Raw genomic sequence first — 16,345 nt, forward strand, 5'->3', positions numbered from 1 at the left:
GTGAGTGGGATGACTGGGAGAGGTGCATTCTCTGAATCAAAAGTCCTCCTCTGGGTCAACACTGGGAGGCAGAGGACACGGCATGCAGATCCCCACTCTCGCTCTCATCTCATGGGACTTGAGATGGAAGAAGATTCATGTAAGAACCAATTGCAGTAGCAATACTTGCTCTCCATTTCTAGGAGTTGAGGCCAGATAGAACAACATTGGTTGTGCTTATAAGAAAACCCTTTGGCTTGTGTGAAGAATTACTCAAACTGAATTGATTCCTGGATAATACCAAAATATGTTTCGTATGAGTAAATAATAATAATAAAATGGGGGGTATTCTGGTTTTTATTATGTATTTTGTCTTTTTTAACTTGTATTTTTATGTTGTGAACCGCTCTGAGATCTACAGATAAAAGGCAGTATACAAATTTAATAAATAATAATAATAAGATTTATCATTGATGTTACAACCTTTTCCCAGATGGGTGGGGTATAAATAATAAATTCTTCTTATTATTATTATAAATTATTATTCCCTGCACTGTGTCTACCATGCTAAATAAAGGCCAGAAAAACCATGTTAGCCAGTTACCTTTTGAATGGCCAACCTGTCTGACCAATACTTCAAACACCTATTGCCAAACTGTGTCTTAAGCCAAACCTAATTTCTTGCAGCTTTATGAATCATAATATACCAATAGAAATCTGACCGGGATCCTCCAACAAGAATTCACTGGAATGAAATCATAGTTCCGTTGAGTCATAATGCTCACCATGATTCGGCTTACTGAACTATGGTGCAAGAAGCCTTCGGCTCACGCACTCTCCCCATCCCCTCCTCAGCATGGCCATGAGGAGCTCACATGCTTTTGTTTCTGTTTTCAATTAACCACTACATTTGAACCCTACACTGTGGCACTGGTCAACTCTGGTTTATTGAAACAAGCTGGTTATAGAAACCACAGCAAATAATAGTGACGACTTAACTACAGTTTGTCATGGCATGGCGTAATGCTAAACTGCAGTTACCGTGAAAAGTGAAACTCCTTCCAAATTCCTTCTTGTGGGCCCAGGGGAGGAAGAGAGGGATGAGGGGAGCCTCATTCACAAAAGACAAGGTGAGGGAGCCTGGTAACCTCCAATTGCTGCTATACTCCAGCTCCCACCCGCCCCAGCCAACATAGCCAATGGTAAGGGAGGAGGGGAGTTGCGGTTTCAGCAGCTTCTGGAAGATCACAGATTCCCCACCCCCTGCACCAGACCATAGTTTAGTGTTACATCCAAACTAGGCCAGATTCTCTACTGTCAAAAGAAGCACATAATTCAGACTGATTGCTGGAAGTTTCCAAAGCCAAGAATCAAACAAGTTTTCAAAAAAACAAAACAAGGCTAGGAATATAGATTCTATTGATCTCAGGGGGGGATGAAACTGTTTTGATGGAAAATTCTGGACAGACAAAAGAGAAGCTATTTTAAGGATGCTGACTGACGGAGTTGAGAGCAACATGGCCTATGTATCTTATACGAATAAGGCTTGATCTCCCATCTCTTGGAGAAAGAGCTCGTTGATTTGACGGACTGCTGAACCAGGCCTGTAATGAGTTCGGCAGGAAGAAGGAGATCAGGGGGAAACTAAATCTCTAACTGTTCGGTGGATGTTCTAAAGGACTGTAAAATGAAGAATCAATTCTACAGCAAGTGCTAAAGGGGAAAGGTTCATCTGAAGGAGAATTCAGTATATCATGCTCCCCCCCACCCATGAGTTTTATTTTGTAATTTCGAAGAGTGCATATTCCTATTTACACAGAGGGATTGTTATGGTGCTAAAGGCAATTTCATCTAATGCCTTCTTTGCTTCTATTTTCTTTAAGGGCATTAAATTCCACACATTTATCGAGAAATGCATGGTTTTTCAAAGCCTTAAAAATAGCCATGTTTGCATTAGCTGACCAATTAGAACAACACAGGTTTGCAACCTATGAAATTCCTGGGATTATTCATAAAACAAGTAACCTGTATATATCATATCACTCCTTTATGGGCTGTGGGAAAGATTTTAACATAAAGCAAAATCATGAGCTATAGTTAAAATTCTGAAGTCCAATGTACTGAATGGAGTGGCTATTGCAATTAGACTGGAGATTGAAATAGGAAAAACCTGAAAACTATTCAAGATCTTATTCTTCTCCAAAGCAAGAAGATAACCAAGAAGAATCTTTGCGGTGACTTAGTGCTCTGGTGTGCACTATGTATGCCTTTCCTTGACTCAACTCACACCCACTTTGTCAGAAGAATAAAGAAAATATCAGTGGGGAGAACTAGGTCAGGTAAAAAGTGAGCCAAGGAACTGATTCAGTCTACTTGTTCATGTGTGTTCCTCATTCCTGAGGCTAAAACCATAAATTATGTTAACTGCACATAAGCAGTTAAGTTAAATAGCCACTGATTCACTGAGCAGAATCAGAATCACAACAAACAGGGCTAATGGATTAACTCTTCCCTCCACTACTGGTTTTACAGAACTTTATTTTAACTACCCTGGGAGGTACTTGTTAAGGAGATACTTTTCTGTGGCTTCATCCCACAAGATTCCTGTGATTTTTTTAAAAACCTGTAACCTCAGGAGGAGGAGGGGAGGTCTGGCAGATGGCTGTGTCCCAAAGAGGTGGGGCAGTTCTTTAAACTCACCTCATAATCCAGGACTGGGCAGGACACACCCAGATCACAGGCCAGTTTCCCAGACTGTTCTTTCCCTCCGGACCTGCCAAACTCATGATCTCAAGCAGTAATAACTAGGGCAGTGCAAGCAATGTCCCAACACGGGGTACAAGATCATGGCAGGGCCGGGGGAAGAGACACTGACTGCTGCTGTTAAACAAAAATTGCATTTTTCATTGTGTAATATATGTATTTTCAGAGTTTATGTATATTATGAACATCATCATCATCATCATGTTTATACCACACCCATCTGGCTGGGTTTCCATCTGGCTGGGTGGCTTCCAACAGAATATTAAAATACAATAGTCTATTAAACATTTATTAAAAACAGCCTATAAAAAAGAAAAGAAAAACTGCCCTAGAACCATAACTGCCCCTTACCCCCAATGACTCTGGCCACTGAGAATTTACACCTGCTGCTATCTGCACGAACTTTTCTGGCATTCTGTCCCTCCGTCACACCGAAGTGTGACCAGATGCTGAAACCAGCTTGTATAGGTTGGGGGTTTTTCTCCCCTCTCTCCCTAGAGACAAGACAGACTCCTGAGAGAAACCTTGCTTCTTTAAATAGTAACATGAAAGAATCCCTGAGCGTGTCATGTATTGCCTAACTGGAAGAAAGGTGGGAAGGAGGTGCAGGTAAGTTGGCCGCAGCTCAAATTAGCGTAAAGGCGGGACCGACCGCTCTGACTCATTCAAAAGCCCAACCTTATTCCCCCCTCAAGCACACAAAAAACCCCATGAGTGGCATTAAGCATGTTCATTCATGGGTTTGGCACAAATGCAAAGCAGCACAAAACTTCCAAGCTTCAGGGATGAAAACGCTTTGAAGTCTTGTCAGCAAACCCTCTCCCACACCAGGCATGTCCTTCTTTGACCACAGACGGGCTGTCAATTAACTGACTCTAGCCAGAACGGAGAGGGCTGCATCTCTCAGAGCGTCTAAGTGCTTCTCTCCAAACTGAAAAGCTGAATTTTGCTCCAGGGAAGGGGAGGAAGGTTTGTCAGAAGCGCTGAGGCAATTTGAGAGTCATTTGCTTGCTTGAGCGTTTTTCCATGTTTTCCAATCAGCTGGATCCAAATATTTCTGTACCTAAGCAATACACTTCAGCTTTAACCCTCAAACCTACTGTGACAGCCAAGACAGCCAGTTATCAACTTGACAGACACATCATCAACTTGCCCTCGCAGTCCCCCTGTTTAATCAATTTGGTGGAAATTTTAAGGGCAACATAATATTAGACCTTAAACTTGTCCCTAATGTGTTTTAGCGGCAGAAGTTGGAAAATTACAGAATTGCAGCCAACTGAAATTTATTTGGGGCAATAACATCAAATATGGCACAAACTATGTTAGTTATAGAGCATGACAAGCCAGTCTTCTGTGTGACGCCAAAAAAATGCAAATGTAAAAATGCAAGATGGCTGCCAAAATCACTACATCTCACTCTGAAACTGAAAAAGATTTAAAATTTTGTTGTTGTGAGGAGCTTCCTTGCACACCATACCTGAGCTATACATGGTGCTTTGAAATCCCAACTTTGTGACTTCAAAGCACATTCTGACATCAGGCGATTAACAGCCTAGATCTGATAAGGATCAAAAAGGTTCCCCACCCCTGGTATAGAGGATTAAAGCGTAAGTTATTGAAACATTAGCACACTTGAATAAACACATTCTGATACTTATGCATCATTTTAAAATGGATTACACATGTCATGTGACAGTCAGATAAAGGTATGGTTGTAATGTTAAACCACTGCTGAGCACCCTGTATGAGCTTAACCTCCCCCATCCCCAACATATACCCCTCCTCCGCTGCATGGTCAGGAGATATTTATAAATTTTTGCTTTTCGTTAACCATATCTTCCTTTGTCATCCACGCCATGAACCATAATTTAACATGAATGACCGTTGATCTCAAAGCAAGCCTAGTTCAAACCATGCATTGCTGAAACCAACCAACGTTAGGGTTAAACCAATTTTACTGACCCAGACAGCACAGGAAACTATGGTTAACTAAAATGTAAAGCTTCTGAACATCTCCTCTTAGCCACAGAGGGGAAGAGAGGGGAACTGGAACACAAGATCCCAGGAAGGGGCTGGACTCATTCACAAAGTGCTAAAGTTTAAATCATGGGTAGGTTGTTAAAATCCAACTTGCATCAACCACTGTTTGAGTGTTACATCCAAACATGGCCATTGTTTCATCCAATCATGCTAAAAGATAAAAAGCAATGTAAAGTGTGAAAACATTTCTTTTTAAATACATAGGTGTGTGGGTGGGTGTGGGTGTATTATTTCCAATACCAAACTGTAACAATTAAAAAAAAAAACAATTAGAGGAAATTGGCAAGAAGTAGTGAGTGATCTAACAGAAATGTGGCATTCATTATGGCGATGTCAACTCCAGCTTGTTCTGAAATTAACAGTTCTATGGCAAAGTTTACACCAGGAAAGAGTTGGTATGAGCTGTCTTGTTTACCACACTTGACTTTAGGGTCGAAGCTGAAAGCGTATCTTTTAGGGGCAGATTAAGCAGTGCTCCAAATTTGGGAAATCTCCCTCCACTGCTGGTTCATTGCAAAAACAGGAAGGCATTATCATGAAAAGACAAGTCTTATATGCATTGTTGTGATTTAAAGGCAGCCTTAAGATTTAAGCGCCCGTGTTGTTGCTTTTTTCGTGAAGACAGACAGAATTCAAGCCGTTTGACATTTGCTCAAGGAAAGAGGAAGAGCGAAGGAAAAGGAACTGTGATGCCTCCTGCAGGGGACAAGGAGGAAAGATTTTGCAGTGCTCTGCTGCTTCCTCCCCAGGACATTCCCAGACGTTGACATTAGTGGAAATCCTGATTAAGACACTGCCCATCAGTTTTATTATTACTCATTTAGACTGCACCAAAGGCACAGAAATTCAGAGCTTTCCATTCACTAACTGAATTTTTAAATCAAGCTGTAAGCTGATGTAAGAATACAGCACAAAAAAATTGTCCACTGCTGTGAATCCATACTGGGCAATCATTAACCTTAGAACTGAACAAATGGGGTAACCTTTGGCAGAAAAAAAAGCCATTTGTGCGCCGTGAAAAGTTATTAGAACAAGTGCCATTTGCAGACTTTTTCATTTTAAAAAGGGAGAGGGAATGACAAACAAAGATGATATAAAGGAAATTTCTCCCCGTCTCAGGGCAGTTCGGGCAGATACACTCATCACTTGATGGCTGCCAACATCCATTGATGGCTTCCATGTACAAATGTGCCAACACAGACACTGCAGATAAAACTTCTAGATCATCCTATGCCACCACAATGCTATTCAACAGACTCTGTTCACGCATTCTGTTAGCCCTTATCAACCATGCGACAATCAAACAAAGAAAAATCAAGTGCTGTACACAGATGTATGAGCCCATCCTCAGAATAGTGCTTTATTTGTACTCTGCAAATGTAGGTCTGATGAAGGATGGGAAAACCTTGCACCATCACACCTTGGATTGTGAGGCCACAGGCTGTCTGCATTTTGCTTGGCATAAAGGTAGCGTAACTGTACAGCAGGTGTCAACAACCTGCAACCTTCCAGATAGAGCTGGACTACATGCTGGCTGGGGCTGATAGGAACTGGAGCCCAGCAGTATCTCTGGGCCACAAGTTCTCCATCTGTACTGGGCCAACTCTTCACATGCAGCTTATGAGTTGAAACTGCACTCCACATGCGTGATCAATAAAATCATGATCAATAAATACGTCGCAGATCTGAACACAACAGCCAGAAGAATCTTAGTGAGTTCTAGCCATCACAGAAACAGAGAAAAGTTTGCTTAAGTTCCATATGCTAGTAAGAATACTTTACATCTGAGAAGTGCTTCAAATTATGCGAACGACATAGAAAGAATGCAGAAATGTCTTCAGTGCAGACTGTCTAGCCCCATCTAGGCTGATATCGATCAGGAGTAACTTAATTAAACGGGTTTGCACTACAGAGTAAAAGTCCCAGAAGAGATACATTAAAGATAAGGACCCATGAGAGTGTGCATAGGATTCGAACACTTATCAGTAAACATGTACATGACCAAGCTGTGAAGCATTTTTTAAGGTAACTGTGCTTTCTTATGAGAATCCAAAAAAAAAAAAAAAGTATTTGTATCTCATGTTATGCGAATGCTGTCAATGTGGAACTGAAAATGGAAGTGAAACACTTTTATACTGAACATACTACAGTTTGGAACACATCCCTTGTAAACATTTTTGCTGCAGGAAAGAAAATGGTACAGCGATGATTTTAATATCAAACGCGCACTCTTGCCAGTCTGAGTTTTAAATTCAAATTACAGATCTAGGAAATGGGGGGGGGGTGTAGGGACACAATTTAAACGTCATTCATTTAACCATCCAAGACAGCAATAGGTGCTATTAAACTGGAGCGTTCTCAACGCATTAAGACCGTTTTCACAAATGGCACTAACAATTGCGTTCCCGCTGCTCCCACTTCTGCAAATTTGAATGTAAAATCCACATTGCTTAAACATTCATTTAGTTTAAAAACTGGCTCTCCGCCTTTCTCCTGTCCCGAAGTATCAGAGTTTACAAGCGACTCCATTCCACACTCAAAAGGCTTTAGCATCATTTGCTGGGGGGGGGGGGAGTTGAGAGGAAGGGCAGAATACAATCCCCCCTGCATATCCACTCCAAACAAGTGCTGCGCTTCAAGGGGCAGGACGCATCATTCTTGGATGAGGTTTCTGGCTTCCACCCAACCTAAACGCTCCTTATCTCCTCCTTTCCTGATGCCAGATGCATAACTCGGGGTCCAATTTGGAGCGGAGTGCCTGCCTTGGGTTCCTGGCTTCAATCTTTGCTCAGCCCAAGCGAGCCAAGAAACCAAACCGGATAGTCTTTATGCATAAGGCTACATTTAGATTTGTGAGTTGGCAAAAGAAAAAAAGAAAACAGGTGGAATTCATGTTCCACTTTCCATGTCCTTGAACCTAAACATTAAAAAAAATAAATCGCCACCGTTTCTAGAGGTGATGGAGAGGATGGCAGTAACAGACGCCTAGAGTAAGTCATCAGCGGCCGCTTTGTGAAGAACTGCCTCGCCTGCCTCCCTCCCTCCGTTCAGTCTTTTTACACTTGGCTTAGAGAGCCCTCTTCCTCTTTCATTGGGAAGCCGAGAAAGGAGGCGCGCTTCGCTCGTGGAAACTGTTGCAAAGAAGTTGGAACCCAAGCTCGACTCGGGCAAGACGCTGGCCGGCAAGCAGGTGTCTGTCACCACGTGGACTTTGCAAGGCTGAGGCGCTCAGCACCGAAACAACTTGGCCGCTTTCCAATGCATATGGAGTGTGTGTGTGTGTGTGTGAGAGAGAGAGAGAGAGAGAGAGAGAGAGCGTGAGAATGCGCGCCTGTGTGTGTGTAGGCGCGTGTACATGCATGTTTCATTCGCTCCCGGCCAGCTTCGAAGCCACCTCTCCAAAACGCCTAGCACTGCACCTACATAAAGACACTTCAAACCCAGCCATGTCTCTATTTCCCACTCCGTCCAATAACAGACTCGCGCGCCCCCTCCGCCGCTTCCCCTCGAAGAAGTCACAGAGAGAGAGAAGCGCCAACTTACCTTCGGCGTCTGCCCTTCGGCTCCCACCACTTCCAACTTCTTCCTGGTCCCGAAGAAGAGCAGCAGAGCCGCGATCCACAAGATCCCCAAGACAGACAGAGCCAGCCTCCGGCTCAGCCGTCGCATGGTTAGCAGAAGGAAGAAGAGGAGGAGGAGGAGGAGGAGGAGGAGACGCCGCGTGGGGAAAGTCCTCTCCGTCTTTTCCGCGAGGCAGCCAGGCGGCGGGGAGAGGGTGGAGCCGGCCGGCACCCTGCCTCCCACTACGGGCTGGATGAGTCCCCGCGAACCCCCGCTAGGGGCATGGCGAACGAGCCCGCCTCCAGCAGGAGGAGGCGAAGGGAGTCCCGGGCCGTCTTCCCTGCATGGGGCGAGGAGGAGGAGGAGGAAGCCGGCGTGGGAGGGGCCGGGGGTGGAGAAACAGGCAGCGGGGGGTCCTCCTCCTCCTCCTGATCGCGACGCGTCGGGAAGCGGCAGCGGGCGCTCCTGGGTGCCCCTGCGTCGTGGCTCTCCAAGGCAGGGCGTCCTTCCCCGCCTGGATCCGCCGGAGACGAGCGGGGACGAGGAGGCGCCCGCTTGACGCCGACTCCTAAGCCGATCCAGCGCTTCGCTTTCCCGCTGCCTCCCGATCGGCCCCCGCCCTCGGGAATAGGAGGGGCGCCCCCCCGAAAAAGCAACCTCCCGCAGAGACGCCCCTGCGGACGCGCAGGCAGCGCGCTCGGCGCCCTCCCGGGTCAAGCCTGCCCGCCAGCCGCTTGGAAGCCGCTTTGGAGACGTCGCTCCCGCTGCCACGGTGCTCGCTCTGCTCGGCGGCTCCCTGCGAGGCCGAGATCGCCGCGGCTCCGCGAAGGCTCCGGCGGGGATCGGAGGCAAGCGAGGCGCGGGTGCGCGGCGGCGGCGGCGCCCCGGAGTGCCAGGCGCCCAGCTGGCTCCGGGCCACGGGCGGAGTTGGCGGCTGGCGGAGCCGAAGGCGAGCGCGGCCCGACGGCGCGGGGAGGGAGGCGCCGCACGCAGCAACTTTGGAGCGTTTCGGAGTTGGTTGGGCGAGGACTGGCCGGGCTTGCCTTAGCGGGATGGGGCAAGTCCTGAGGCTGCAGCGGCCCCTACACAACCCTTAGTCCCTTAGCACTTCTTTTTAAAACGCAATGCCAATTTGTATTAATTTTGTAAAAGGCAAGGCTGCAAAGCGTAAATAGAGAGAGAGCCCTGGAATCGCAGCAAAGGTAAGTACAAAATAAAGGAGGTATAAAACAAAGCGGGCTGCTCAGTCTGATTATTTGGTGACTCTTCACAGGTTACGTATAGCATGCAGCATAGAGTCCCCAAGATACTGGTCCCTCTTTGTACTGCAAAGAATTCCCTAAACTTGGAGAGGACTGAAATCTAAAGCTTTTTGTTAGCATGTTGATCAAGGAATTCACTTGTTCAGTCTTGGGCACACTGTTACTTGACGATTCAGTGAAACTTACTTCCGCGTAAACATACTAGGGTAAGCATGTTCCGGTCGCCCTGTTTCATTTCCTTTTATTTTCCTCCCACTTTCATTTTTGGTTTCCACAGCTATCCTTTGCAACTGATTTGAACATTGGCCAGGATCATAAGGTAAAGGTACCCCTGCCCATACGGGCCAGTCGTGTCCGACTCTGGGGTTGCGCGCCCATCTCGCTTAAGAGGCCGGGGGCCAGCACTGTCTGAAGACACTTCCGGGTCATGTGGCCAGCGTGACAAGCTGCATCTGGCGAGCCAGCACCAGCGCAGCACACGGAAACGCCGTTTACCTTCCCGCTAGTAAGCAGTCCCTATTTATCTACTTGCACCCGGGGGTGCTTTCGAACTGCTAGGTTGGCAGGTGCTGGGACCGAGCAACGGGAGCGCACCCCGCCGCGGGGATTCGAACCGCCAGCCTGACGATCGGCAAGTCCTAGGCGCTGAGGTTTTACCCACAGTGCCACCCGCGTCCCTGGCCAGGATCATACATCCTATTAAAAACAAAAGCCTATTCTGTTGCTTGCCCTGCATTCACAGGTGTGCAGAAACATCCCGCCTTTTGCTTCTCACATGTACATCATGGCCTCCTCCCCCACAGGTAAAGGCTGCATGGAAAATGCACACAGAATCTCCCTAGGTTTCTCATGATTGAGGTGGCCTAGCATAAAACAGGAAGATGGCAGGAGCCCAGGTTTTGCAGTGTGCTTCCCGTAAGCGTATCCCTGCTGCTTCTTTCTGCGATATTCTCCTCTTGCTATGATCCCTGGGGCACTTGGGCGGGATCACATAAAGAGGTTGATTGCGTGGGCAAACCAGTCCTGAGAGAGCACTGTCAGGAAGAATGTAATGAGCCTGCAGCACTCTTCTTTGACGGAGCTCAGCAGTTTGTCTGCAGTTCTTCTACAAGCCCTGTGGCAAGTAAGTCCAGGAAAATGACCAGCACGCAGATTTGTATTGCCTCCCTCTTCCTACACATAACAGGCAGCCTGACCTGAACCACATCTACTCAATCTACTACTGTTTAATTCAATGGGGCTTATTTAAAAACCAAAACAAAAACGGGGTTAGGATTCCAACCAAAGTCATTTGTGGTGCATCCACAATCTGAAAAGTGGTGGGAGGAGGAATCTTCCAGTTTGGAGGCAAAATTCTTACTTTACAAGCCTACACAAAAATATATTTGCAGAGCAATAAAGTTTCTCTCCATCTCAGTTAATAAAGTTGCCACAAACCCCAAGTAGAATAGAATGATATTATAGTGACATCACATAATATCTGCAGAGATGATTGATTCTTGGGAGTCTTAACTGCTTGTCGTTTTATGGTCAGGAGAGAAACATTTTCCCAGAACAGCTTAACTGGCAACAAGGAAGAAAATTCATTTTTCCCCGCAGCAAAGGATGACTTTGCTTACTTCCAGACGGGTCTGTTTTTACTAGCCTTGCCCAATGTCCTAAAAGCCTCACTTGCACCTCCACGTATTGCCTCTTAGTCTTTGATGTCAAGCATGCAAACATATATGTCAGGAAGATTTGAATGTGGAAGCTCCTCTCAGGGCTAGATTTGCTGCTTCCACCCAGCCTTGCAGTTCCATAAGCAGATAAAATGTTGGTTAAACCATTCAGCGTTAAAGAACACAAATTTTGCAATTATGTGTAAAGTGAGGGCAGTGTGTCTGTGTGTCTCTTTCCATTAAACATTTATCCAGTGTTTTCCTAGCTGTCCATGTATCCTTTTTTAAAAATACACCTGCCTTTTCTATCCCACAAAGGATGCTATCAAAAATTCTGTGCTATGCTTGCAACCCAAATTAGTACAATTTGAAGAATGGAGACTGTATATGCTTTATGAATCCTCAACTCGGCTCATAGGTGGGCTCTGGAAATAGATGCAGTGTGCTTCCTAGAAAGGTCCCATGGGACGAATTGCCTCATGACAACTTCCTCTGGACTTTCCTTGAAGTGCAAGAATCTGGGAAGGTGGACACCTGAGAACTTGAGGTCAGAGCATTCGCTCTTTTTGTTTTCAAGGGAAGTCCTTCATTTATCAAAGGAATCTCCACCCACTGATTTCATCCAGAGTCAAAGTGCAGGTTCCATAGGCATGCATGGGACAAGGCGACCTTTCAAGTAAACTGGTGCCAAGTTTTCAGCAGAAAGGTTAACTGCTTGGAGAGCCAGTGCATGACATACAGGAGTGGTTGGTGCCCATTGGGGTGGAAAGGGCTGGAGGCGAGATGGAGATGGGAGATGGAGGTAAGGATGGGTACAGCAAACTAATTCTCTGTCCCCATCTTGCTCCCTGCTGACGTCTACAAAGGCAAAACTGAGAACAAGAAGCTGGCAACCGGGGGTTCATTATGGACTAGTTGCAAGAAGGCAGGCAGTTGGGGGCTGTGTAAGAACAGACTGGTGGGGCAGGGCCACCTTTGCACCAACAGACCAGCTTCCTCCAATAGTGTGAACAGACAAGAGTCAAGATCATTCAGGCATCTTCTGCGCTAGGACCACCCTGCAAAAATGTTTATCTACAATGAGGGGAAGTGGAATAAGTTCCTCTACTCTGATGGATTTTTCAGATTTCTTAGGAGGAGAATGTCCAAGCTGAAAGAATCCGAAAACACTTCATTGGAAGTTCCAAACTCGCAGCACACATAGGCAGGGTCACTTGATTCCCCCCTCTTGTTTGGAAAGAAGCAACTGCTTAACATTTCAGATAGCGGTTAAATGCAAGGTAGGAAGATTAATTTGTCCGACTGAAACAGCAGGGGGAAATTCAGGTAGGTGGAATTTAATTACTGGATTTGGAAGAGGAGATGTGAGCTTCTAGTGCTGTCATGAGCACTTAAAAATAAAATTACACTCTTCAGCAGAGAGCAGATCTCTTTCTAGCAAATGAATTTCTTTATCAAGAGATGCCTGGGATGCTAGTCAGGAGCCCTGGAGAGCAGGGCTCAGCTCCTGCAGCCTATACTGTGTGGGTGATGCCTGCTGCACATACAATCAGAGTGGTTTTGTTGAGTTCACTACATTTCCTAAGTACAGTTGAGTTCACTACATTTCCTAAGTGCCCATTTCTTTTTAAGGCATCTTAACAGCAGATTGAATTGTACAAAAAAGAAGACGACAACAATATAAAATGGTATAAACCATATCATATTCACACTATCCCAGTAGGGGGGAAAAACACTAGCATGAATAAACAACTTCAAAGCATTCATTCTGTCCCATCAAATTCCTGGGCATAGAGGAACGTCTTAACCTGGCACCAAAATGTTGACAAAGTTGGAGAAGGAAGAATATGCCAATATACCATTGGTTCCTCGCATTGTGCTATGTTTTTCTCGCTAGGTGAACCAGGAAGATGCCAATAGCACTAGGTCATCACAGCCTGGACACAGAGTGTCAAAACAACAGCTGTGGCCCTCACATATTATGGGGAGCACCATTAGTATCTGGTGAACTGGTGTGTAATTGTTCATTACTGTATGGAGTATCTCTAGGGCCCAATTAGACACTTTTGTTTATTTGTTTATTGGTTGCTAAAAGCAGTTGCAGAGAGGTGCTCTGAGCCTTGTGCCAGTTCACCAAGGCAGATCATCCCCAGGAACTGTTCTGGGGGTGGGATTTGTACTGATGAATTAGCCTAGGGGAAAGGTGTGTTTTGTTTTGTTTTGAAGCCAACTCCCAAATTCTCTGCATGGCTTTAGGTGAATTTTTAAAAAGGAAAAAGCCAGGAGATGCATTCAAGTGGCTTTGACATCACATCTAGTTTGGCCTTTTGCTTCAAGAGGAAATGTCAGCAAGTGTAATCGACTTGCTTTTTGCCATTTAGACTCTAGTAAAGACTGGAACTGATGCATATCCATACTGGGAATACATTCTTACCTTGGCTGCCAGGCTTTAGTCAGATCAATGGGAGCTTTGGTGCAAGCAAAAATGGGAAGAACCCTAAAACTCTGCCAGATTAAGTCTCACTTGCTCCCCCATGGGGGGAAAAGTTACACCTCGTATTTTAGGACCCATCCCCATTTTCTTTGCACAACTACTGGAGGCATTTGTTATCTAAGGCAGGGATGGGGAACCTGTAACCCTCCAGATGTTACTGAACCATAACACTGCATCTTTGACCATTGGACATACTGGCCGGGGCTCACATTCCAATGAGATCCAGGGGGCCATAGGCTTCCCATCCCTGATCTATGTAAAGCTTTCCTTTGCAGGAGAAAACAGGAATGAGAGCAGATGTGAGTCATTCACGCTGGCACAAAAACGACAGAAGAAAAGTCCATAAAAATGGAATCCGGTGCATAAAAAGAAACATGTAGAAAAAAATCAGATAAGGTGTCAGTGAGTTCTAAAGTCCTATGCAATTTTTTTAAAAAAAATATTTCCTCCAGTTGTTTCTTGCTACTTTTTCATTAGCTATTTGCATTCCCTCCCTTTCCACCCCCAATCTTTTGTCCTTTTCTATTTATTTCCCCAGGCTCTCATCTTTCATGCTCTGTATCTCCTGCTCCTAGGAAGGAGCGCCGGATCCTTTTAAAAAGTTCATGTAGCAGCCACACAAGAGAAAGAGACATTCTGTGTTTCCTTTGTTGCTTCATTGTGGTTTGTCATGAGAGAGAGAGAGAGACGGAGTCTGGATCATTACCAACAACTTTCAGAAAAATGACAGGAGGGATTGGAACTTCACCGCAGAAGGCTCTGTTGGCACAGCGGTGCAAGCTCAGCATGTGGATGAGACCCAATTAAATCCCAGGCGTTGTATCAAGTAAAACTATTGATTCCTTTGCTCTTCTTCTAAGCCATTAAAGAACGATTGCAAGAGCGCAGCGTGCGAAAGGGCTGTGCACAGCCTCATAGAGCTACTGTGTGAGACATAGCAGATTTTGCTGAACTGGGAAAGAGCCATAGCCAGTAGAGAGGTGGCAAATTCAGAACTTCAGGGTACCTTCATGTCACTCACAGACCCTCATACCTATGCCCCCTTCCACGATTGCACAATAATCTGACATGTTAACAATAATTAGGGACGCATTGCAATGATGGATGGAGATCTCCATTTCTTGCTTTTAAGCTAGCTCTACCATCTTCGTGGGATACGGGTGGCACTGTGGGTTAAACCACAGAGCCTAGGACTTGTCGATCAGAAGGTCGGCGGTTCGAATCCCCGTGACGGGGTGAGCTCCCGTTGCTCGGTCCCTGCTCCTGCCAACCTAGCAATTCAAAAGCATGTCAAAGTACAACTGAGAAACTGAGGCGAATCTGGAAACTGAGAACATATGAGGAGTTGAAAGATAAATTAACAGGCTGGCTGCAATTTCATCAAATAAATGCAGTATGGAAGGAAGATAAAAAAGTAGGGATAAATGAGAAAAAATGTAAATTTCAGATAGAAATAATTGAAGGTAAAACCAAGTTATTATCTAAAATGTATAACATATTATTAGAATGGGATACTAAAGATGAAGAAATAAAGGAGGTCATGACAAAATGGGCAATGGACTTGGGATACAATATAGAATATGATAAGTGGTTGAAATTATGGAGCAGTGGAATGAAATTCACGGCATGTGTTATGCTTAGAGAAAATTTGGAAAAAAATGATGTATAGGTGGTACATCACACCGGCAAAACTAGGGAAAATGTACAAAACAGGAAATAAGGCTTGCTGGAAGTATAAAATCAAAGAAGGCAATTTCTACCATATGTGGTGGACCTGCGAAGAAATGAAGAAGTTCTGGGAACTTATTTACAATGAGTTAAAAAAAATATTTAAATACACTTTCCCTAAAAGACCAGAAGCCTTCTTACTAGGAATAATTGGGGATGAAATTAAAAAAGAAGATAAGACACTATTCCAATATGCAACAGTAGTGGCTAGAATATTAATAGCACAAAATTGGGAAAACCCAAACACCCCAACTATCAGAGATTGGCAAACAAAATTATTTGAATATGTTGAATTAGCAAAAATGACGCAAAAAATTAGAAACCAAAAAAATACAAAGTTTATTAGTGACTGGAATAAATTTATGGTATACATTGAAGGAAACTATAGAAACTTAAAAACTACAGCAGGTTTGATATAAATCTTATGATGCGCAAACCATTAACAATTAAAGCTGCAGGGGGGGAAAGAAGTTTTATTAAGAAGCCCGAAATCGGGAGGGAAGGAGGTCAATAGGTATGTAGAGGAAAGATTTAAAGATTTAAAGATATAAAGATTTAAGGAAGAAGACAAAGAATTGTAATGGAAACTGATGTTGTTTTTTGTGTGTTATGTATGGATATTTCTTTTGAAATTGTTGATTTGTTTTTTCTTTTGGTTATTTAAGTGAAATTCAATAAAAAGATATTTTTTTAAAAAAAAGTACAAGTAGATAAATAGGTACCGCTCCAGTGGGAAGGTAAACGGCGTTTCCGTGCGCTGCTCTGGTTCGCCAGAAGTGGCTTTGTCATGCTGGCCACATGACCTGGAAGCTGTCTGCGGACAAACGCCGGCTCCCTCAGCCTATAGAGTGAGATAAGTG

At 44.7% G+C, this 16,345-nt stretch overlaps 1 protein-coding gene across 1 annotated transcript in view; it reads right to left on the minus strand.

The window, feature by feature from the left end:
- The window catches only part of GALNT14 (polypeptide N-acetylgalactosaminyltransferase 14), a 227,255-nt gene extending 218,216 nt beyond the window's left edge, over positions 1–9,039 (minus strand). Inside the window, exon 1 of the mRNA XM_083496106.1 lies at positions 8,326–9,039. Within this exon, the coding sequence (XP_083352232.1) occupies positions 8,326–8,451 (126 nt within the window). The 5' untranslated portion in view covers positions 8,452–9,039. The remainder of the gene's footprint in view (positions 1–8,325) is intronic.
- Positions 9,040–16,345: the final 7,306 nt, after the last annotated feature.

The sequence above is a fragment of the Podarcis liolepis genome (assembly GCF_965112155.1).
Source record: "Podarcis liolepis genome assembly, chromosome: 3".
NCBI lineage: Eukaryota > Metazoa > Chordata > Lepidosauria > Squamata > Lacertidae > Podarcis > Podarcis liolepis.